Source organism: Bolinopsis microptera, chromosome 10 (genome assembly GCF_026151205.1).
Source record: "Bolinopsis microptera isolate Bmic1 chromosome 10, MBARI_Bmic_1.0, whole genome shotgun sequence".
NCBI classification, from domain to species: domain Eukaryota; kingdom Metazoa; phylum Ctenophora; class Tentaculata; order Lobata; family Bolinopsidae; genus Bolinopsis; species Bolinopsis microptera.
Window position 1 is genome coordinate 16,324,438 of NC_087081.1, and position 26,507 is coordinate 16,350,944.

Genomic DNA, 26,507 nt, shown 5'->3' on the forward strand with positions numbered 1-26,507 from the left:
GAGATGCCTTGCTCTAGTCAAAATCTGCTGCACGATTGTGGAGCTCGTCAAAGTCACCTTAACAGGTCTGTCAGCCACTTGTTTCTTATCCTTGGGTTTGTTCAAACCAATTCTGCTAGCTTCTATTTTTGGCTTTTCATTAAGTTCCAACAATACTTGAGCGACCTTGTCGCATAACAGCTCACCTTTCTCTTCTTTAATACCAAATAACATCAGATTCCGACTTCGGTCTCCTTCTGCCACAACATCCTTGATGACATTCTTCAAAATGTTTCTATCCGAATGCAACAAAGGACCTGCTGCTGAGGTTTTTGATGCCTGTACTGCGGCGCTGTATGTCTTCAACTCTGATTTCACAGTATCCTCGACTGATGCTACAACAACAGATTTCAAGTCATCAAGTTGCTTGTCTTTGGCAACTAGCAGCTCTTTCTGCAATACAACTACTGTCCCCTGATTGTCAATTACATCGGAGTGCAATTTCTGATTATATTTCTCTAGCTGATTAATGTACAACGACTGTCTATACATAACTTTTAACGCAGCGTTAAGACTCTGAGCCATGACTTCCCTGGAGATTTCTCTTTTACCACTGAAACTCTGAACTGCACACGCGTTAACATGATCTACTTTAGCAAGCCCAAGAGTTTTCCGGATCCATTCAGCTGCATCATCTTTCACTTCATCAAGCTTATAAGCCACGTATTTCTCCGATTTATACATCACACAACCACGGCACCGGTTAAACAAGCAAGTCTTATCAACATAATGATAAGTAACTGATAAGCGAGCACAAACGTATTGAAAAGTGTAATTACTGAACTGAAAGAGTAAACACTAAAACCATGGCCATCTTGTATTGATCTATAGGCGTTTAATGGTTTGTACTGAAATAGTTCCAACCTTTATCATAGCCGTTTTGCTAAGATGACTACGGGTATATGCCTCACAGAATGGCAAAAAAAAGAAAGGTCTCTCAAAATCACAAAACACACTTTATTCCAGTTTTTATCTCATAAGAAGCTAAGTTGACACTCATATTTTTCTTCCCGGGGGTTGATTTAATCTCATAACAATTTTTTCTTTGAGAAAAATTGGCCGGAAAATCTTCCTCCAAAAAAACATGCCTCACAGAATGGCCAAATCTGAACTTCTATAATTTTGTTGATGGAGATACTTTTTAAATTTCTATCACCACACGTTGTTAGAAAACCTATTAAGGAATGGGGTAATAACCTAAAACTCACGAAAAAACTGAGCTGCGAAAAATTATTTCACAAACAAAAAAAAAATGCCTCACAAAATGGCCAAAAAAAAATGAAAACGAGAAAATTTTATTTTTCTAAAACCTTTGGCTCTTGTTTCAGGCATGCTGCTGGTATAAATATGCCTTGTTAACACCCCCATATAGGTGAAATTTCTTAGAACTGAATAAAAAGGGCATAATTTCCTACACCAAAAATGGCCATTTTGTTCATATTCCCTGATTTCATGATTTATAACCTTCATTCGGCTGTAAAAACACTCCATCTGGGGTGTTATTGTATGATAAATAGCTTGTGAATACTTTAGACCATCAAAACTAACATGTCTACATCAATAAAAGGAGTTTTAAATTTTGGCCATTTTTTGAGGCATATTTTGGCCATTTTGTGAGGTGTGTAGCCATTTTAGCGTTTTTTTCTTCCTATATTGAACAATGTTCGTTTTTTTTTGATGAATACTATTCTTTAAACATCTTCTGTCATACTGGTGCCAGAAGTTCTCACCAAAATGCAAACTTAGTTCAAAAATTTGAAAACAAATTTTGTGAGGCATATTTTGGCCATTTTGTGAGGCGTGTATCCATTTTAGCATTTTTTTCTTCCTACATTGAACAATGTTCGTTTTGTTTGATGAATACTATTCTTTGAACATCTTCTGTCATACTGGTGCCAGAAGTTCTCACCAAAATGCAAACTTAGTTCAAAAATTTGAAAACAAATTTTCAGTGCTCAAAATTTCTACATAAACAGTAATATTTATGCCAGAAAATGTGGTCCTAGTTAATGATTTCACCACAGGAAGTGTTGCCAGAAGACTTTTGTTTCATATGGTATCCACAAAACCTACCAGTCTTATACAACAAATTAGTTACAAAAACATTTACAAATTTGGCCATTCTGTGAGGCTAGCCATTCTGTGAGGCATATACCCGTACGTAATTAATTTGTATAACTGCAATTATACTCAATAGGCGTACGTAGACTGTACAGTCATACTATTCTAATGATGAAATAATAATGGGGTGACATAAGTTGAGGTGTCCGTAGCCTAGGAGCAATCAAAAGTCACATAACATTACCCAGGTTCATGGAATGAACGGAAATGAACAAACATGAACATTATCCTCAAAGTGCTCAAAATTGTTCAAAATTGGTCGGAAAGAGTTAATATTGGTCCTAGGAGTACTCAAACCAAGTTTGGGAATCACTGCATGTCTAGCACCGATGTAACCAATGTGCCCATTTCGTCCCAATAATCGTCCCGAGTATCTGCAGATTTTTGGAACATGGGGACTTCGAAGTATTGGCTGTACTTGAGTGCTGGGAAGCCTCAATTCGGTTTTCTAAGATGGATATAGTTAAAAACTAGGCCTAGGAGCCATCAAAGGTCGCATAACATTACCCATGTTTATGGAATGAACGGAAATGAACAAACATGAACATTATCCTCAAAGTGCTCACAATTTTCAAAATTGGTCGGAAAGAGTTAATATTGGTCCTAGGAGTACTCAAACCAAGTTTGGGAATCACTGCATGTCTAGCACCGATGTAACCAATGTGCCAATTTCGTCCCAATAATCGTCCCGAGTATCTGCAGATTTTTGGAACATGGGGACATCGAAGTATTGGCTGTATTTGAGTCCTGGGAAGCCTCAATTCGGTTTTCTAAGATGGATATAGTTAAAAACTAGGCCTAGGAGCCATCAAAGGTCGCATAACATTACCTATGTTCATGGAATGAACGGAAATGAACAAACATGAACATTATCCTCAAAGTGCTTAGAATTGTTCAAAATTGGTCGGAAAGAGTTAATATTTGTCCTAGGACCACTCAAACCAAGTTTGGGAATCACTGCATGTCTAGAACCGATGTAACCAATGTTCCAATTTTGTCCCAATAATCCTCCGAAGTATCCCATATTTAATTTTGCGACCAATTTTGTATTATATTTTCGTTAAAGTTCCAATCAGAATTATGTACACAATTATGAGCACACGTACCTGAATTCTCTCCAAGTGAAGTGGGCAATTAAAATAATATGTTGTTGTAATATTCCAACTTCATGACCGAAATGTTATCACGAGATGTACATGTTCGCTTACTTTGTCATTACTTTATTACGGCAGGCTGCGGTAATCTATAAATAATCATACTTTACACACATTTCTCTACACGCTGTAGGTTCCACACTGCACATGGGCGTATCATATTCCACTTTAAATTAAAAATTACCACGCACACGCACAAATTGCCCATTTTTGTCGATAAATGGTTCATAAAAATGTAACCATTTATCGACAGAAATACGATATATATAATGTTCCCGGAATAGTATAACCTAAAAATGACTTGTTTGAAATCAAATATCTAATTAGCCGAGTTCTGATTATATCTTACCAACCTTCCCAATAACACCAGTTTGTATCTAAACATTTACTCCTAATAGCAACACTGACGTGATGGGTTTTATTTTCAGTTACTGATGGACTGACCTGCCATTGTGTGATACTGATAGTCGCCGAAGGATCTCTCTGACATGAAAACGGCTATACTGACGTCTGACAAAGTAACTCAGAATGTTCTTTCTTCTCTCATCTCTGACTCTCATTTTGCTGTGCAGGAGCCCGGAATGTCGTGCCCTTGTTATTTCTGGAAGATAATGTACTGCTGGGAATAATCTATACTCTATTTTAATGGTCTCCTTCTCCTAAAACTTTAAAACATACAGTAGGTGAGGACATACTAGAATTTTTGGAATATAATTATATGGCTTACAAATACAATTCAGTCACACTGTAGGCTCAATATTGTGAACAGTCATAATTGTGGGTCAAGTTTTTGTAGTTAAATCAGTAATGCATCATGTCTTAACTCCCAAACCATCTGATAAACCGAGTTTCAACCTCTTTGATCAATTAAAATGAATTACTTTCAGTTACTGCCGAAACTTTCTTCTACAAATCCTCTACAATGATGCCGAACGCTTGAACTTGAAGATTGAGTTAATCTTCAAGATGTTGCTCCGATCAAAGAATTTAAGATGACAATTCCAGTTCATAATGTTACGCTGTGCACGGGATTTAGAAAGATGAACATTATATATTATAATCCGTTGTTTTAATATTTTGTTTTCTTTGTTAATCACTAACTGATCGATGATCTAACTAGGTTTTATCTCTATCTTAAACTGTGATCTGAGAGAAGCTTTATCAGTGTGTAGTGTGCGTGCAGTACTGCGCCGTGACGTTATAGGACAAAAAGTACCTGCCACCAATGGTCAACACCAAAAGCGCGGCGTACTGCGAGCGACCAACTATTTCGCCCGTACAATATATGGAACAGATATTTTACGAGTATCACCCGTTAAACGATCTTCCACCTTCGATCAGTGAGAAGATCCCACATGCATGTGAAAAAGGTGCATCAAGCTGGCTGACCGGACTTCCCTATGAAAAGTACGGCTTTGTCTTGAACAAGCGAGGGTTTAAAGACGCGATAGCATTGAGATATGCTCTACCCATTGCTAACATAGCCAAGAAATGCATTTGTGGCAAAGTGCAAAGATAACACCTACAACCACATTATTATTTGCAAGAAAGGAGGCTTTGTCAACAGCAGACACAACCGACTGAGAGACACTGTTGCAAGCATTCTTGAAAAAATCTGTAATGAGGTTGTTGTAGAGCCCACACTCCAGCCATGCACTGGAGAAAGCCTTCACCCTGGTACCATCCTGGATGATGGGGCAAGGCTCGACACACATGGCGTTAGTGCCATCTCCGACAACTTTACGTTTAATTCCGTTTAATTCCGTTTAATTCCATGGCGGTCGCGCGCTACTGCAAGCGAGAGGGCTCTGGTTAGAGCAACGATTGACGATACAGGGGGAGTCGCGCATTCGTGCGCGGCGGATTATACAACGTATGACAAAGTGCAAAGGATTGGCGGGCCAAGTAATAACGGATGATAACGGATGGTCGGATGATACTCGTTCAAATTTCTTTTAAGTAGCCAGTTTGGTAATTGGAGGACTTCGCCGCTTCGATCTCGACGGATTGACATCGTCAATCAAATTTGGTTATTAATTTACAAATCTTGCTCATTTCTTACTAAAGCAAAATATAACGTGAAAACTTGATTGACGATGTCAACCCATCGAGATTTGCTCTAACCAGAGCCTTCACATAGCCAAGTACGTGTATACGCGTACTGCGTGACGCGCTTGTTTCACAAGTAGAATATTTGCCGCCTTCGGCGGTCGCGTGCTACTGCAAGCGAAAAGGCTATGGTTAGAGCAAACCAGAGCCCTCTCGCTTGCAGTAGCGCGCGACCGCTATGTGAACATCGAGATCGTTGCTCTGCAAAGCAAGAATGCTAATTTGCGCGGCGCATCGAAGCAGCGCGAAGTCCTCCACAGTAAAAACATGCGCAGCTGCATGAAAAAAAAAACAAGTTTTGAAGCTGGACGCTGGTGGTGAAGGATATAAAAACGTTTAGTTTCAAAATAACTTATCTACAATTTATATTTAATTTAAAAAATACAATTCACAATTTATTATTAAAAAGAGTTATTTGAGCTCAGCTTAATTAAAAGTAAATATAAAATATTTTGAATTCATAATAACCAGGACGCGCGCCGAGTTGGACTCGTTGACGGTCCTATATTGTATATACAAATTCTATAAAAATGTAAAATTGTAATAATATATAAAATCCACAAGTTGTGCAAAATGGCCACGAGCCTAAATATTACATATCAATCAATTAAAATTCATTAACATTACCAATATTAAAAACTGTCCAAAATATCTAAAAAAGTATTCTCTAGCCAAAGGGCTCAATATTTAAGGCTTAATTTTTAATATTGTCTGGTTTATGTCGCAACTTGGGCCCTTTGTCCCCCCTTATCGAAATAATTGTTGTCTTTAATAACCCGTTGGAGATTCCATCTTTTGTGCAAGCTATAATTTAATCAAGCGTTGCGCTTCGAGTTCGACTCCCATGCCTCCTGTTGTGGAGAAAACTAAAGGTGTAAAGGCCAAGGAAGCTTTTTCTACTTCTAGGACCCTTGCATTATAACATAGTTCAGCTCTTTCTAGTCCCCTGCTACACGGCATGTAAACATGGATTGGCTAGTTAGAGGCGGTCCGTGTAGGCCTTACACTGTGCTTTCAGCAATACTCATAATATTATTATATTTATATATTGTAACCTCGATAAATATAATTTTACACAGAATATATACCTTATCGGACCTTATTTGGACAAACATTAAATGAACGGACATTATTATGAACGGACATTAATATGAACGCTAGAAGGCATTCAAAACCATCAAAAATTCGAATTTTTTTCATTTCTTTGACTTTTTTTATACCAGCTAATGATCTTTAAATCCATTTTTTATAAAATAGCATATAATGTAAGCGTCTCAATACTCAATACTCAATATATTACATTGCAGCAGCCGACCGCAATACAGAACAGTTTTAAGTTCAACGTACAATTTTTATTTTTACATTTTATAATTATTGTTACGAAAACCTACTATTTATTGTTACTAAAACAATAGCATATAATATAAGTATCTCAATACTCAATACTCAATATATTACATTGCAGCAGCCGACCGCAAGACAGAACAGTCTTAAGTTTAACGTACAATTTTTATTTTTACATTTTATTGTTACGAAAACCTACTATTTATTGTTACTAAAACAATAGCATATAATATAAGTATCTCAATACTCAATACTCAATATATTACATTGCAGCAGCCGACCGCAAGACAGAACAGTCTTAAGTTTAACGTACAATTTTTATTTTTACATTTTTTTGTTACGAAAACCTACTATTTATTGTTACTAAAACAATAGCATATAATATAAGCATCTCAATACTCAACACTCAATATATTACATTACAGCAGCCGACCGCAGTATAGAACCTTTTTAAGTTCACAAGTTTATTATCAAATTTACTTACTTAGTTTTATCATTTGTTGCTATAGGCAGTGCGCCATCGACAATAAGACGCGCGCGCTGACCATTGAATGGTTTTTTAGCTCTTATTTCGGCCAGCACATTATTTTGGAAACAATCGAAAAGTTATAATACTTCCCATATAACAATTTTGTTGAAATTTGGTCAGCGTACGTAAACACTTATATTCTACTGAACCTAATTTAGTTTGAGCAATTTCGATGGTCAGAATTTGAGTTATCAACGAATTTATACCTATTTTGTCATTTTTAGACCTCTTAATCAAGGCCAATCTCTCCCAACTAAATTAGGTTCGGTAGTTAAGTATGATTGGAAGGTTCTGACAAATTTTCAGCATGATTCATGTTCAGGAACCGAAGATATGACAGAATAATACGACAAAAATCAACGAATTTCGTCGAATTTCGTCAAATTACGCGACTTTTACACCTAATTTTGCTCCAAAAGCCGCGCACCATCAAATATGGCACCTAGGCGAAACTCACTGATCATTCCAAAAAGGTATAATAAATTTGGTACTGTGAAAATTCTCACAGTCTCTAGAAAACGATGGTACAAAAATTTTGAAAATCCGAGCAAGTTTATTTTTATCGTGCACCGCCTAGTTGCTACTATATACTAGCGGGTTCAAAGGACAATAGCAAATAGACGGCGCGGAACTTATTGACATTTTGATCTTGGAAAAATATTTTATTACTTTTCTATTATGTTGTCCTTTCAATAAAGTTTTACTATTAAGGGGTCGTTCACATAGTACGTAATCAATACTTTGGCAATTTTTACCCCCCCCCTCCGTAATCAACCGTAATCAAGACCGAACCCCCCCCCCTATATTACGTAATCAAGGTTTGACCCCCCCCCCCCGTAATCAAGACCCAAGATCCTATATTACGTAATCAAGATTAATAATCGCAAAGCACTTACTTATAAACGAAAATTGGTTTAAAAAACGAAAATTTTGATTTCATAATCAACGAAAATTGTCCAATTGGTATTTCGAAAATCGGTAAAAAATTAAAATGTTTATCATGTAATCAACGACCAAACCCCCCCTCCCCCCGTAATTAACCGTAAGCATTTGAAAACCCCCCCGGCTGATTACGTAATATGTGAACGACCCGTAAGCATGAACAAGTTTTTCTTTTCTGCAAATATCAGTGTACTAAACTGTGTGAGTCCTATATAATAATGTTTCTTCCCGGTACTCCTAGCGAAAATTACCTGCGTGAACCGAGCATCCCACTTTTGAAAGGTTATTAAAATAGAGTATTCACATACCTTATCAGACCCTATTTGGACGAACATTAAATGATCGGACATAATTATGACCGGACATTAATATGAACGCTAGAAGGCATTCAAAACCATCAAATATCCGAATTTTTTTCATTTTTTGACGTTTTTTATTTCAGCAAATGATTTTTAAATCTATTTTTTATACAGTAATTAAGAATAGCAGTCGTTAAGCAGTAAAAATGTTAAAATATGTGTACATGATCAGTGTCTAATATCACATATCATCTTCTTTTCGTGCATGAAATAGTCCATGCTTAAATAAGATTTAGAGGCTGAATAGAAATGTGAAACAAGTTTGTCATGTTGGCGGGGACTAACTCATGAACTATGTTGTTGAGTGTCATAATTCCGTTGACTTTTTCGCCAAGTGACCCTTGAAAACATCATATACTAGTACAGTTTTCTGTGCCTCTGGCAGACCAAGGAGAACCTTTCCTTCGTTAACATACGGCACAACAAAGTTCTCATAGTTGTCATATTCTGGACAAAAAGATCAAAGTGGAAAAATGTTTGAAAAAATTCAACGAACTTGGACGGACCTTAGTTTGGTATTATACCTTATCGGACCTTATTTGGACGGACATTAATTGAACGTTCATCTTAATATCCGTTCAAATAAAGTCCGTTCATTTAATGTCCGTCCAAGTTCGTTGAATTTTTTTCAAACATTTTTCCACTTTGAACTTTTTGTCCAGAATATGACAACTATGAGAACTTTGTTGTGCCGTAAGTTAACGAAGGAAAGGTTCTCCTTGGTCTGCCAGAGGCACAGAAAACTGTACTAGTATATGATGTTTTCAAGGGTCACTTGGCGAAAAAGTCAATGGAATTATGGCACTCAACAACATAGTTCATGAGTTAGTCCCCGCCAACATGACAAACTTGTTTCACACACATCATGCGTTGCGCTTCGAGTTCGACTCCCATGCCTCCTGTTGTGGAGAAAACTAAAGGTGTAAAGGAAGCTTTTTCCACTTCTAGGACCCTTGCATTATAACATAATATTATTATATTTATATATTGTAACCTGGATAAATATAATTTTACACAGAATATATACCTTATCGGACCTTATTTGGACGAACATTAAATGAACGGACATTATTATGAACGGACATTAATTCGAACGCTAGAAGGCATTCAAAACCATCAAAAATCCGAATTCTTTTTATTTCTTTGACTTTTTTTATACCAGCTAATGATCTTTAAATCCATTTTTTATACAATAGCATATAATGTAAGCGTCTCAATACTCAAAACTCAATATATTACATTGCAGCAGCCGACCGCAATACAGAACAGTTTTAAGTTCAACGCACAATTTTTATTTTTACATTTTTTTGTTACGAAAACCTAATATTTATTGTTACTAAAACAATAGCATATAATATAAGCATCTCAATACTCAATACTCAATATATTACATTGCAGCAGCCGACCGCAAGACAGAACAGTCTTAAGTTCAACGTACAATTTTTATTTTTACATTTTATTGTTACGAAAACCTACTATTTATTGTTACTAAAACAATAGCATATAATATAAGTATCTCAATACTCAATACTCAATATATTACATTGCAGCAGCCGACCGCAAGACAGAACAGTCTTAAGTTTAACGTACCATTTTTATTTTTACATTTTTTTGTTACGAAAACCTACTATTTATTGTTACTAAAACAATAGCATATAATATAAGCATCTCAATACTCAACACTCAATATATTACATTACAGCAGCCGACCGCAGTATAGAACCTTTTTAAGTTCACAAATTTATTATCAAATTTACTTACTTAGTTTTATCATTTGTTGCTACTATATACTAGCGGGTTCAAAGGACAATAGCAAATAGACGGCGCGGAACTTATTGACATTTTGATCTTGGAAAAATATTTTATTACTTTTATATTATGTTGTCCTTTCAATAAAGTTTTACTATTAAGGGGTCGTTCACATAGTACGTAATCAATATTTTGGTAATTTTTATCCCCCCCCCTCCGTAATCAACCGTAATCAAGACCGAACCCCCCCTATATTACGTAATCAAGGTTTGACCCCCCCCCCCCCCGTAATCAAGACCCAAGATCCTATATTACGTAATCAAGATTAATAATCGCAAAGCACTTACTTATAAACGAAAATTGGTTTAAAAAACGAAAATTTTGATTACATAATCAACGAAAATTGTCCAATTGGTATTTCGAAAATCGGTAAAAAATTAAAATGTTTATCATGTAATCAACGACCAAACCCCCCCCCCTGCCCCCGTAATTAACCGTAAGCATGTGAAAACCCCCCCCCCCCCCTCGGCTGATTACGTAATATGTGAACGACCCCTAAGCATGAACAAGTTTTTCTTTTCTGCAAATATCAGTGTACTAAACTGTGTGAGTCCTATATAATAATGTTTCTTCCCGGTACTCCTAGTGAAAATTACCTGCGTAAACCGAGCATCCCACTTTTGAAAGGTAATTAAAATAGAGTATTCACATACCTTATCAGACCCTATTTGGACGAACATTAAATGATCGGACATAATTATGAACGGACATTAATATGACCGCTAGAAGGCATTCAAAACCATCAAATATCCGAATTTTTTTCATTTTTTTGACGTTTTTTATTTCAGCAAACGATTTTTAAATCTATTTTTTATACAGTAAGTAAGAATAGCAGTCGTTAAGCAGTAAAAATGTTAAAATGTGTGTACATGATCAGTGTCTAATATCACATATCATCTTCTTTTCGTGCATGAAATAGTCCATGCTTAAATAACATTTAGAGGCTGAAATGTGAAACAAGTTTGTCATGTTGGCGGGGACTAACTCATGAACTATGTTGTTGAGTGCCATAATTCCGTTGACTTTTTCGCCAAGTGACCCTTGAAAACATCATATACTAGTACAGTTTGCTGTGCAAGGAGAACCTTTCCTTCGTTAACTTACGGCACAACAAAGTTCTCATAGTTGTCATATTCTGGACAAAAAGTTCAAAGTGGAAAAATGTTTGAAAAAAATTCAACGAACTTGGACGGACCTTAAATGAACGGACTTTATTTGAACGGACATTAAGATGAACGTTCAATTAATGTCCGTCCAAATAAGGTCCGATAAGGTATAATACCAAACTAACTTATGAGTACAATTGAATCACGTGTTGAAAATCAAAATTATTCTAGTTCTACATATAACTCAAGGAAACTTGTGGCGTATCTCTAAAACTATAAATATATGTATAGTTAATATGAAAATTTATGGGATTACATAAAGATTATATACCTTATCGAACCTTATTTGGACGGAAATTAATTGAACGCTGGAGGCCCTTACGTTCATCTTAATGTCTGTTCAAATAAAGTCCGTTCATTTAAGGTCCGTCCAAGTTAAAGTCCGTTGAATTTTTGTCAACCATTTTTCCACTTTGAACTTTTTGTCCAGAATATGACAACTATGAGAACTTTGTTGTGCCGTAAGTTAACGAAGGAAAGGTTCTCCTTGGTCTGCCAGAGGCACAGCAAACTGTACTAGTATATGATGTTTTCAAGGGTCACTTGGCGAAAAAGTCAACGGAATTATGGCACTCAACAACATAGTTCATGAGTTAGTCCCCGCCAACATGACAAACTTGTTTCACACACATCATGCGTTGCGCTTCGAGTTCGACTCCCATGCCTCCTGTTTTGGAGAAAACTAAAGGTGTAAAGGAAGCTTTTTCCACTTCTAGGACCCTTGCATTATAACATAATATTATTATATTTATATATTGTAACCGGGATAAATACAATTTTACACAGAATATATACCTTATCGGACCTTATTTGGACGAACATTAAATGAACGGACATTATTATGAACGGACATTAATATGAACGCTAGAAGGCATTCAAAACCATCAAAAATCCGAATTCTTTTCATTTCTTTGACTTTTTTTATACCAGCTAATGATCTTTAAATCCATTTTTTATACAATAGCATATAATGTAAGCGTCTCAATACTCAATACTCAATATATTACATTGCAGCAGCCGACCGCAATACAGAACAGTTTTAAGTTCAACGTACAATTTTTATTTTTACATTTTTTTGTTACGAAAACCTAATATTTATTGTTACTAAAACAATAGCATATAATATAAGCATCTCAATACTCAATACTCAATATATTACATTGCAGCAGCTGACCGCAAGACAGAACAGTCTTAAGTTCAACGTACAATTTTTATTTTTACATTTTATTGTTACGAAAACCTACTATTTATTGTTACTAAAACAATAGCATATAATATAAGTATCTCAATACTCAATACTCAATATATTACATTGCAGCAGCCGACCGCAAGACAGAACAGTCTTAAGTTTAACGTACAATTTTTATTTTTACATTTTATTGTTACGAAAACCTACTATTTATTGTTACTAAAACAATAGCATATAATATAAGTATCTCAATACTCAATACTCAATATATTACATTGCAGCAGCTGACCGCAATACAGAACAGTTTTAAGTTCAACGTACAATTTTTATTTTTACATTTTATTGTTACGAAAACCTACTATTTATTGTTACTAAAACAATAGCATATAATATAAGTATCGCAATACTCAATACTCAATATATTACATTGCAGCAGCCGACCGCAAGACAGAACAGTCTTAAGTTTAACGTACAATTTTTATTTTTATATTTTTTGTTACGAAAACCTACTATTTATTGTTACTAAAACAATAGCATATAATATAAGCATCTCAATACTCAACACTCAATATATTACATTGCAGCAGCCGACCGCAAGACAGAACAGTCTTAAGTTCAACGTACAATTTTTATTTTTACATTTTATTGTTACGAAAACCTACTATTTATTGTTACTAAAACAATAGCATATAATATAAGTATCTCAATACTCAATACTCAATATATTACATTGCAGCAGCCGACCTCAAGACAGAACAGTCTTAAGTTCAACGTACCATTTTTATTTTTACATTTTATTGTTACGAAAACCTACTATTTATTGTTACTAAAACAATAGCATATAATATAAGTATCTCAATACTCAATACTCAATATATTACATTGCAGCAGCCGACCGCAAGACAGAACAGTCTTAAGTTTAACGTACCATTTTTATTTTTACATTTTATTGTTACGAAAACCTACTATTTATTGTTACTAAAACAATAGCATATAATATAAGTATCTCAATACTCAATACTCAATATATTACATTGCAGCAGCCGACCGCAAGACAGAACAGTCTTGAGTTCAACGTACAATTTTTATTTTTACATTTTATTGTTACGAAAACCTACTATTTATTGTTACTAAAACAATAGCATATAATATAAGTATCTCAATACTCAATACTCAATATATTACATTGCAGCAGCCGACCGCAAGACAGAACAGTCTTAAGTTCAACGTACAATTTTTATTTTTACATTTTATTGTTACGAAAACCTACTATTTATTGTTACTAAAACAATAACATATAATATAAGCATCTCAATACTCAACACTCAATATATTACATTACAGCAGCCGACCGCAGTATAGAACCTTTTTAAGTTCACAAATTTATTATCAAATTTACTTACTTAGTTTTATCATTTGTTGCTACTATATACTAGCGGGTTCAAAGGACAATAGCAAATAGACGGCGCGGAACTTATTGACATTTTGATCTTGGAAAAATATTTTATTACTTTTATATTATGTTGTCCTTTCAATAAAGTTTTACTATTAAGGGGTCGTTCACATAGTACGTAATCAATATTTTGGCAATTTTTATCCCCCCCCCCTCCGTAATCAACCGTAATCAAGACCGAACCCCCCCCTATATTACGTAATCAAGGTTTGACCCCCCCCCCCCCCCCGTAATCAAGACCCAAGATCCTATATTACGTAATCAAGATTAATAATCGCAAAGCACTTACTTATAAACGAAAATTGGTTTAAAAAACGAAAATTTTGATTACATAATCAACGAAAATTGTCCAATTGGTATTTCGAAAATCGGTAAAAAATTAAAATGTTTATCATGTAATCAACGACCAAACCCCCCCCTGCCCCCGTAATTAACCGTAAGCATGTGAAAACCCCCCCCCCCCCTCGGCTGATTACGTAATATGTGAACGACCCCTAAGCATGAACAAGTTTTTCTTTTCTGCAAATATCAGTGTACTAAACTGTGTGAGTCCTATATAATAATGTTTCTTCCCGGTACTCCTAGCGAAAATTACCTGCGTAAACCGAGCATCCCACTTTTGAAAGGTTATTAAAATAGAGTATTCACATACCTTATCAGACCCTATTTGGACGAACATTAAATGATCGGACATAATTATGAACGGACATTAATATGAACGCTAGAAGGCATTCAAAACCATCAAATATCCGAATTTTTTTCATTTTTTTGACGTTTTTTATTTCAGCAAACGATTTTTAAATCTATTTTTTATACAGTAAGTAAGAATAGCAGTCGTTAAGCAGTAAAAATGTTAAAATGTGTGTACATGATCAGTGTCTAATATCACATATCATCTTCTTTTCGTGCATGAAATAGTCCATGCTTAAATAACATTTAGAGGCTGAAATGTGAAACAAGTTTGTCATGTTGGCGGGGACTAACTCATGAACTATGTTGTTGAGTGTCATAATTCCGTTGACTTTTTCGCCAAGTGACCCTTGAAAACATCATATACTAGTACAGTTTTCTGTGCCTCTGGCAGACCAAGGAGAACCTTTCCTGCGTTAACTTACGGCACAAAAAAGTTCTCATAGTTGTCATATTCTGGACAAAAAGTTCAAAGTTGAAAAATGTTTTAAAAAAATTCAATTCGACGGACCTTAAATGAACGGACTTTATAGTTTATTTGAACGGACATTAAAATGAACGTTCAATTAATGTCCGTCCAAATAAGGTCCGATAAGATATATAACCTTTATGTAATCGCTTGATTGACGATGTCAATCCATCGAGATCGTTGCTCGACGATCGACGATCGACGACGACGATGCGAAGCAAGAATGCTAGTTTGCGCGGCGCGTCGAAGCGGCAAAGTCCTCCAATGTAATCTTGACCATTGTTAATGATCAGGCCCGGTGCGCGCTATACTACTTCGTAGCACTTGCCATCGGGCCATTTCGAGAAGAAAGCGGCGTGCGCTACTTCGAAGAAATTTAGACGAGTAACATCCGTCAAATGTAATCCCATAAATTTTCATATATTTATAGTTTTACTTTTAGAGATACGCCACAAGTTTCCTGGAGTTGTATGTAGAATAATTTTGATTTTCAACACGTGATTCAATTGTACTCATAATATATAATTTAGTTTGTGAATCGTTGACTGTTTCCAAATTTAGAATCAACAATTATACTCATAGATTACTAATATACTTATAAATTGGTGACCATATCGATGAAAAATATTAGTAGTAGCGTATCTTTTATAAAATCAAATTTTGTTTGTAATTTAGTTTGCATGGGCTGTTAGGGAGTGTTCACGTATTACGTAAGCAGCCGAGGGGAAGGTTGTTTGGAAAATGGAAATTGGAAATGCTGACGGTTGGGGTAGCCAAAAACTTGATGACGTAATATGTGAAAGATCCCTTTGTTATAAACTCTATTTTTCAAAAAGTAATTTTAGTAGTTTGAGACGTTTCTACTGATGTCAGATAAAATTATCATAGCATGTTCATTGTTCGATAATTAGAATTGATTATTGATTATTTATTTCATCAATAAATATTATGTAAACCAAATCTTTTCCCTAGTGACGAAATAAAAAAGTCGTAACTTGTTATTCACAACGGCCAGGTAGCTCAGTTGGTTAGAGCGCAGTTCTTAGAACGCCAGCAATCGTGAGGTTGCAAGTTCAATACCCGCTGTCTACCTAGTCGTGGGGTGAGCGTCGTCGACGTTCTGCTAAGGATCCCATATAGGATTTATGCAGCCTCCCGGTCCACCCATACCAGCCGAATGCTCGAGAAATCGTGTGTGAGGGTTAAATGGGGAGCTGTGCAATATAGTACAGCGAAAAAGCAAAAACTCAATGGATGGTTACCGTAATGGGTGCCACATGCCTAGCATGAAATATTTACCTACTTTAACTTACTTGCACTTGTGTAGGTCTGTAGAAGCATTAGAATCGGGCGTTGCCTGCCACAGGCTATCCCGAATTTAGAAGCTTGCGTTCATCATTTGTTATTCACAACGAAATTCAATTTCCAGTGAAAAAATTACAATATCTCAGCTTTTAATTGCAAAATAAAAATACCGTCATGACGGTATCAGCCACCGTTCTCGTATCAGCCACTGCGATACCTTATTCGACTGCAGATTGGATTTAGGCAGATTGGATCTGCCTAAATTTGATTATTCGACTGCTTTTGGACGGTTATAGTTGGGTTAGCTAGTTAGAATAAAATGTCGGCCCCCAATTGTTAATGATATGGTTTAATTATACATATCATAAATGGTTTGTTATAGCTGTGGTCAGTTTACTACCGCCCTCATCAGATAAACATTTCACGTGTGGCAATGCAATTGTTTCATATTCTAGCTCAAACTTAGCTCTCATAGCTTCAAAGTTTTATCGGTTTTCAAGAAAACAACAATTTCAAAGTTTGGCACCGGTAGTCTCTTAGTCTTCATAAGTTTCACGTCTTTTAATACTATGTGAACGACCCTTTGGCGATACTGGAAGAACAACACTCCTACCGAGTGTTCCTGTCATGCCTACCTCACCTGTCAAATAATTCCGTATGCCTTAGCTCCAAACCCCACAACCACCCTGATGACAACGCTGCTCCACAGAACCGTGAAGTCCTCTCCTCACTCATCACTGAAGGAAAGCTACTGAACAGACATTGTCGGTGACCCAGAACCTCATCTCTGAAGTCCTAGCAGATTCAACCTCAGAAGCCAATCAGACGTTACCAAACATGGAATCCCTCGCTCGGATGGTACAACGCAGTAGAGCCACAGCGTCCGGATCTGCACAGCACATGGAATGTTTAAAGTATCTCCAGAGGTTCTTAGTTGTCGGGGATATGTAATGATTGGTTCTTAGTTGTTGGAGCTGATTGCATTTCCCAAGCTAGCATGTTAATTAGTTAACAAGGTAAAATTGACAGGCTCTTAGTTGTCCGTCAGCCAAATAAATCAGCTGCGACCTCCGTGCTGAATGCTGATGATATTTTCTTTAGTACGTTCTCTAATCTCTGAAGCTTATTTTGAACTTGAAGTTGAATTTCGATTTTGAACAATTTTATCATAGTTTTTAATTTTTATCCGGTCATATACGTTTTCATTTCAAATCTAAGCATTGTCTATGTCACTATCTGCCCTAGATAGCGTCAACAAAATATTAAGCTTTAAAATCAAAATTCCATTCCAAAATAAAAAGTTTACCATTCTGCTATTATCGGAGGTTTAATCCGCTGAATCTGATTTATTAAAAAGCTAGCGACAATGTTAATGACCTGTGACTCTTTTGGTTATCCTCGCTCTTGGTCTGGCAAGTGCAGAAAATATTACGGGAAAACCCAGGAAACCTTACTGGTACTGGTAGGGGCCTAACTTCGAAAATAAAAGAGATAGAAACGTCTGGTTTTCAACAAAATGTTCGCCTTGTAAAAATAACGTTTCCTCCCCAGGAGGAAAATTCAAAACAATGTAGACTTCGACTTATCGCGAAAATTCATATTTTAGGCCTTATAAAACTGCTCAGCTTTAACTTTGCGGATTCTTGTTCTTTGATTGGCTGAATCGTATCACGTGGTACAATTGCATTCTTGGAATAATCGAAGCGTGCAAATGCAATGAACTAACGAGCGCGCGCGGAGTTCAACAAGCTGTGAAGAGGCGATGATCACCTGTAGTAATATCGCCAGCCAGTAAGGTCTGCTGGGTATGAGAGAGCCGAGAAGCTGCAAAAGAAGAGGGCACACGAAAGGGGGAGGGGGGGGGTTTATTTTAACGGGAAAAAGTATGAAATTTTAAAAGTCGATTTTGAGAGTGGAGATCGCGTTTTTACTACCCCATTCAGCAGTCCCCTTTTTTGTTGACAAAATTCTTTAGTTTCTTTTGGTATATTAAAATTGAAATTTGACTTAGTTGATGTTAACGGGTGATACTCGTAAAATATCTGTTCCATATATTGGACCGTCGACGAGTCCAACTCGGCGCGCGTCCTGGTAGGTTGTAAACCTACAAATAAACCTACAAAGTTGATGGCGAGTTATGCTTTGTCAATAACTTATTATAACTAGTCAAAGTGGTTGCTTTTAAAAATGAAAGCGAAAGTCTTTAAACTGCGCGTTTTATTGGTTTTATAACGGAGAATGGGATTCCGCACGTGCCACGATTTTCTTTTGTCCTTGTAGAAAACATTTTTGATAGTCACTCAGACATGGACACCGTATTTTGTGAAGTATTTAGTTACATCTTTTGCAATAATCTTACAGCATAGGATTATAAGAACGCGGGGTAGTAATTAATACTATGTTTCGTTTCGACTTTTAAAAATATAACTTATAAACTAAACTCGTTTTGTATCGTTTTTTTTCAAAATGTGGTTAAGAACGTTTTTATTCCGAAATCCACCGTTTTAGTAGGAGGTGCACGATAAAAATAAACTTGCTCGGATTTTAAAAATTTTTGTACCACTGTTTTCTAGAGACTGTGAGAATTTTCACAATACCAAATTTGTCATACCTTTTTTGGAAAGATCAGTGAGTTTCACCTAGGTGCCATATTTGATGGTGCGCGGCTTTTGGAGCAAAAGTAGTTGTAAAAGTCGCGTAATTTGACCAAATTCGTCCAAATTTGACCATTTTTGTCGTATTATTCGGATTTATTTCCAGTTCCTTAAATGAGATCATTCTGTAAATTGGCGACGACCTTCCAATAGGGCTTTTACAACTGTCCGAAAAATTTGGTGGATATCGGAGTTGATATAGTGATCAAAATGGGGCAAAATACGCTGCTTTTAGCTGTAACATAATGTTTGATGGTTGGATATGCTTTAAATTTTTCGGACACTTTCCTTGTAAGTCTATGAGTAAGCTTACCAATTTTTGTTGCAATTAGAGGTCGGGAAGGATACTTTTCATTAAATTAATCGGGAAATCGAAGCAGTACTTTATATATGATATAACCATTTATTATACTAGATAAGAGTCTTACTTATGAGTCCCCAGCTGGCACATTGGTGCAATTGTCCTGACATTTGAGACAGGTTGAATATCCAAAATGTATTCCTGCTTTTCTGCATGAGCCATGAACAAGCATTGCCACAACCTGTCTTTAAACAGTTGCAACTGATGAATCGAATGGGCTTTTTCGGAGCTGTACTCATGCATAAGAGTGGTCACTGGTACATGCGCCCCATTGTTCATCGGATTCCGAATCACCCCCCATGACGTAGGGTAAAATTAAAAATGCTTCCCTGGAGAGTTATGGGCAAAAAACCGTTTTGGTCACGTGACAGGCTAGTAAAACATGAATTCGAGTGTTTAGGGCTCGGTTTAGGGTTAGGGTTGTGGTAAGGGTTATGGATAGCTTCGGGGTCATGGTTAGGGTTAGGGTTAGGATTAGGGTTTATGTAAAACCGTTTTGTACGGCTGCAAAACCATAAAAACCAAAGTCACGTGAAATTTTTGGGCGAGCGAATTAGTAAGAGCCTTGCCTGCCACAGGCGATCCCGAATTTAGAAGCTTGCTTTCATCATTAGTTTGATAATTTCAGTTTTAAGTTCAATTTTTTGCATAATTTTTGATTTTGATAATTTCAGTTTTAAGTTCTTAAGATCGGGAGTAAATATTACCTTATAGTTATACCTTACAATTGCACGTGATCGGGAGTTAATATTACTTTATACCTTACAACTGCGCGCACGTCTTCCACTATTAAATCCGTGTTGCCGAGATCGCTCCGTCAACTTGGAAGATATACATATCCGTAAGTTTTCCTAATATTAGGCTATTATTAGGAAACTATTATAACCGCATGCGGGCCATTTGTCAAAAGATGCTTAACTCATAGTTTCTTTATCTCATGAATCTAATACGCCATATTAATTGAAATGGTCAGCGACTATTAAAACTGATATTTATTAACATTGCATCTACAGTAGCCTAAAGTAAACAAGCTAAAATGAATATAGCAATAGCTATAATAGTGGCAATGGTGGCAATGGTGACCTCTGGAGTTGCAGTTACTGCTAAATGGCAAGCTATACCAGGAAGTCTGACTCGTATCTCCAAAGGAAGATCTGGCGTGTGGGGTGTTAACAGGAGAGGAAATATCTACAAGCTTAACGGAAAAAGCTGGACTCGAATACCTGGTAACTTAGAACACATTTCGTCTGGTGGTTCGTCTGTATGGGGAGTCAACAAACATGGTCACATTTATAGAGATGCGGGTCACAACAAATGGCAGCGAATACCTGGTTCACTTACCAATCTTGATGTCAGTGACAACGGTCATGTTTGGGGAGTTAAAAAAAATCAGGATATCTATAGATGGACTGGAAAGAACTGGCAGCACATTGGAGGAAAGGCCATACAAGTTACCGTGGGACCATCTGGAGTTTGGATAGTCAACAGAGCAAATAATATTTACTATCGAAAAGGAACATATGGAGATAGCAATACTGCTGGATCTGGATGGATCCAAATTAGTGGCAACTTGAAGTGGATATCGTCTGGTAGGAATATTGTTGTTGGTGTTGACTCTGGCAACAACATTTACTACCGTGAAGGAATGAGGGCTCCAAGACCGACAGGTACTGGATGGGTACAGATACCTGGAAAATTGATGCAGATAGATATCTATGGAGATGAAATTGTTGGAGTGGACACTGGACATGTAATCTACAAATTTCCTGTTTCTGGATTTCCTACCACAGCTAAAAAAACAGTCGGTATGTAAGCAAGTATATTGATGTCAATAAGTGCTCATATGTATGTTTATTGGTTGAAACATTACCTTTTGGAATTTTAGGACCAATTCTGTAATTTTGATTGGGGAGGTTGATAAAATAGTCGTATATCATTTTTTAAGCGCTTAATCTTATATATTATTCAACTTTTTCTCAAAAACTTGCTTTCACAAATTTCACTCTTTAGGAGCAATAATCCCAAAAACTCATTTGACTTGAGTGTGAAGACTGCCTATATCCTACAAATACCGATACTAGAGCTTCTAACTAAATAATTCAGTTTAACTTCAATTATTAAATTTGAATCATTATGTAAAACTTAAAGCCTGTGGGAGAAATTAAAAACTTTATCATACTTCCTACGGTACATTTTTCTTCAAACATTTTTGTCATAGTCGTTAATGACAAAAAAATTTGAAAAAAAAGCGAGCGACCGATTTCATTCTCGGTATCATTTTGCATTTGATAACGGTCATTCAAATTGATATCATTGCCTTTTGTTTGGGAAAGAAAGCCACTGGCAGCGGTCCACTCTACCCATGATTATGGGTTTTGTTCAAATATCATCTCTTTTTGATTATAATGTCAGGGTACTTTATAAAGTCGAAATATAAACTGATATCTTCATTAATAAGGAGGAAGTTTCAACGATTTCGAAATTTTTCCTTTAAAAACGTTTCCTTGTGTTTAGGTAAGCATATCGAGCATTATAAGTTCTCGTTACTGATAACCGTAGGCCAATAGATGTTGATTATCTGTCTCAGATGCTTCCTTTGAAGAACGTCGACAGATGCCATTACGGTTTCAGGAGCAGCCCAGCTGCTACAGTTATACAACAACACTGAAGTGACAAGAGCTTCGTACAACTTCAGCTTTCTACTCTCACTGATCTGAACAGAGCTATTCAACCAGACTTTCTTGTAGGTGTAGAAGGCAACATTGGCTTTGTTGCGTCTGTTGACAATATCTCTTTCTGAACAGAGCTTTGATCCTAATAGCACTGACTCTCGCCACTCTTCATTTCCTCTGATTTTATTGCCATGGGCATCTAAAGCATCGATCGCTGTGACTGACTGAATATGCCACTTAATACTCATTCAAGTTGGCATTAAATTCATATATAATGACATTAAACTGTCGTGGCAAAGCAGAATTTGTTGGAAATCACGAATGAGCAAAATGGTCACCTTTCGCACGTGCAAACTTTGAGCGGACGTTGCGTGCGCATCCAATATTGAATCACCGTAAATTTTTGCATGTAATTGTTTTATATATAGTTTGATAAGCATGCAAAGTTTAAAAGTATTTCAAGAAAACTGTAATCACAACGGTACTCTAAAGTTGACAGAAAATGACGAAAACAGCAATTTTCAGTGATTTTAGCAATTTTCTTTCAATTTGGGCGTGTCCCCACGTGTGCAACTTTTCGATTTTCAACTTTAAAACTAGCCTAATGCACAATTTATACCTATAGAAAGCAGAACTGAGCTCCACAACCCAAGGCATGGCCCAACACCAGAGAATACTAAATCGCAAAATTGACGTTTTTATAAAATATTTCTTCAAAAAAGCACAAACTTCAATCTACGGACACTTGAATATAGCTTATAATTGACTGGCAAAGCGTCTATCCCTGAATATATGTATGTATGTATCACGACAATCTGTCGTAAAACAGGGATTCTAGAAAACCCATTTCCCGATGCTCCTGAAACTTGAAACTTTTTTTTCCAGTCGATTTGGTCAACGTCTAGACGCCCTGCAAAGTTTCAGAATTCTAACTTAATTTTAACATGGTTTTTAAGGCACCTGAATATGGCGATTTTGGGTTTTTACCGAATTTCGTATAACATGCTGGCGCGTATTTTGCGCAAATTTCTTAAAAACCTCCACATAACTATTTTTTATTCCCGTCATCTTTAACATTGAATTAGAATGTTTTGAACTTAAACATACCTGCTGAACTACTTTCGATGAGTCTTAATGCCTGAAAAACAATAAAGGGGTATAATAGTAAAGGGGATATAATATATAGTAAAGGGGGTATAAAAGTAAAGGGGGTAAATAGTAAAGGGGGTAAATAATAAAGGGGGTAAATAGTAAAGGGGTTAAATAGTAAAGGGGGTAAATAGTGTTGTGAATATAAGAGGCACGGTCATGCTTGCCAGCATTGTGATTTACGTCATGCTTACGTATTTAAGCATGTTTATTATTTATCATTAATTATTATTAATCAACTATATACACCAAACACAAGATAATAGGAAATAAATCATAAAATCGAGTGGCCGAGTAGTCTCGACTCACCCATAGCTTCTCCATAAACGTCTATCATGAGCTTTGTACACTAAATCGTTGAAATTACTTAAACTAAATCTTTTATTTACAATCACAATTATATTCTTCGTCATAATGTCTTTTAATAATAAATCAAATAAATTTGAACGAGGTCTGCCCCTCCTTCCTTTGTAGTCAAGACATCCTAAACATGTAAATCTAAAAGATAAGAAAGCGGGAGTGTCATCACCGCTTCTGAGAACGTGCCCAAGCATCTTCCATCGTGCTTTCTTGATCCTTTCAGTAAGGGGACTGACATTACATCTCTTATATAGCGTTCGATCTGATTACATCTTGAAACATTCATTACCTCAACCTGCTGGCATTGAGAAATCCTGGCAATCCTAATTAACAACGTATAACTATAAGACTATACTTTATTAAGACTGAATACTGGTTCGAAAAGGAAGTTATGACGCCATGACTCATATCACGCGACGCGCGTTACGCGTGGTTTGATGATTGATCTGCCATGAGACTGTGGGATACTGAAGGGAAAGGAAGCAGTTCTAATGAGCGCTTCTCAAACACAAGGATATATCTTGTGAACTTGGCTAGTATATATGAAACATTTGACACGGAGTTGCAGAGTGAGCTATGTGCCTTGCCGGGCTAAAGTAGTGAATGTCCTTGCTGTACGGCAAGTTAAACAAGGAACTGAAACTACTAGGTTCCGTACAGGCTCAACTCTGCACCCGTGTCAATATGATCATTATATGCAAGCCTCTTGATTTATAATCACCGGGTCTAGTAATTGTTTAAGAGAGTTCTCTGGCAGTTACGAAGCTCGAGAGACTGTGGGATACTGAAGGGAAAGGAAGCAGTTCTAATGAGCGCTTCTCAAACACAAGGAAATATCTTGTGAACTTGGCTAGTATATATGAAACATTTGACACGGAGTTGCAGAGTGAGCTATGTGCCTCGCCGGGCTAAAGTAGTGAATTTACTTGCTGTACGGCAAGTTAAACAAGGAACTGAAACTACTAGGTTCCGTACAGGCTCAACTCTGCACCCGTGTCAATATGTTCATTATATGCAAGCCTCTTGATTTATAAGTTCTCGTTACTGATAACCGTAGGCCAATAGATGTTGATTATCTGTCTCAGATGCTTCCTTTGAAGAACGTCGACAGATGCCATTACGGTTTCAGGAGCAGCCCAGCTGCTACAGTTATACAACAACACTGAAGTGACAAGAGCTTCGTACAACTTCAGCTTTCTACTCTCACTGATCTGAACAGAGCTATTCAACCAGACTTTCTTGTAGGTGTAGAAGGCAACATTGGCTTTGTTGCGTCTGTTGACAATATCTCTTTCTGAACAGAGCTTTGATCCTAATAGCACTGACTCTCGCCACTCTTCATTTCCTCTGATTTTATTGCCATGGGCATCTAAAGCATCTGTCTCTGCCAAATACACTCTTGTAAACACCGTCTTTGATTCGTTAACAAAGAGACTCCAGTCCTTTAGTATGTCACTGGCAATCTCTAGTATCTTCACCAGGCTCTGACCATCTTCACTAAGAAGCTCAGCATCGTCAGCATAGGCGGACTCTAACGGGAGGCCTCTATCAGAGACTAGGGGGTTCGGTCTAGGAATTGTGACACTGATCACGGCTCTGATGTGATTTAGGGCACCGGCAAGGGTCAATGTAAACACTTTACCTGCCAGACTGTCTCCCTGGTAAGCTCCAATATTAATCACGAATTCACCAGACTCAGCTCTGTTGACCGTCACCTTGAGCTTTGTATTTGAGAGGAGGTACTGAACCAGGCGAATGTCGTCTCTAGAGCATCCTGCATCAATGAGGAGGTTGATGATGGTCTGTCTGCGGATGGTATTAAACGCAGCGGTCATGTCAATGTTGATTTTACTATACTCAAACTCGCGCCTGGTAACCACTGATGTCAACATTCTCTGAGACCAAACCAGGTCAGCACAACTGCGACCCTGCTTGTATGCCGCCTGCCAAGGTCCAGTGTACATATCAACGTTGTAATTGATTCTGTTCAAGGCTACGAGTGATAGGACTTTACTAGTTCCATTTAGCAATGTGAGGGGCCAGATAGACTTTACCGGACCTCGGGGTTTTCCTGGCTTCTAAAGGGGTGTCAGGATACCTTCTCCAATAGCTGGGATGTATGTGTTGGTCTCAAAGGAGAGATTGTAGATCCTAGCCAACTCACAGTGGAGGGGATATCCAGCAGCTTTCATTAGCTCATTAGGTATACCATCAGGGCCACACGCTCTACCGGATTTCAGCTTCATAACAGCACGGCCAACTTCTTCAGGTGTTATGGGACAGAGGAGGCTTCCAGGAGGGTCTATGAATGCTGAGAGGTGGGGTTCATCTTTGTCATTGAACTCATTATTAAAGTATTCTTTAATAGCTTCTGCTTTTAATGAGTCAGAACCTAAGGTGTTCCCGTCTGCATCGTGGACAGTCACTCCATCTTTCTTCATCCTACACTGGGCCAAAGTTCTATTCGCTTCAAACATGCTTCTGTAGCTGTCGGTGTTGTTGATGACATCTACTAGGGCGTTAGCAGTGGCCTCGTTGATAGATTTCAACCTCTTTTTGATGGTACGTTTGAGATGGTTGATTCTTTTTCTGAGGTCACTCCTGTCACTTATTCCTGTGAGGCTACATTCTTG

General features: G+C 36.9%; 1 protein-coding gene across 1 annotated transcript in view; it reads left to right on the forward strand.

Moving 5' to 3' along the window:
- LOC134822077 (uncharacterized) overlaps positions 1-26,507 on the forward strand; it is a 48,591-nt gene that overhangs the window by 12,149 nt on the left and 9,935 nt on the right. The window contains exon 2 of the mRNA XM_063832933.1: positions 20,707-21,498. Within this exon, the coding sequence (XP_063689003.1) occupies positions 20,730-21,498 (769 nt within the window). The 5' untranslated portion in view covers positions 20,707-20,729. The remainder of the gene's footprint in view (positions 1-20,706; positions 21,499-26,507) is intronic.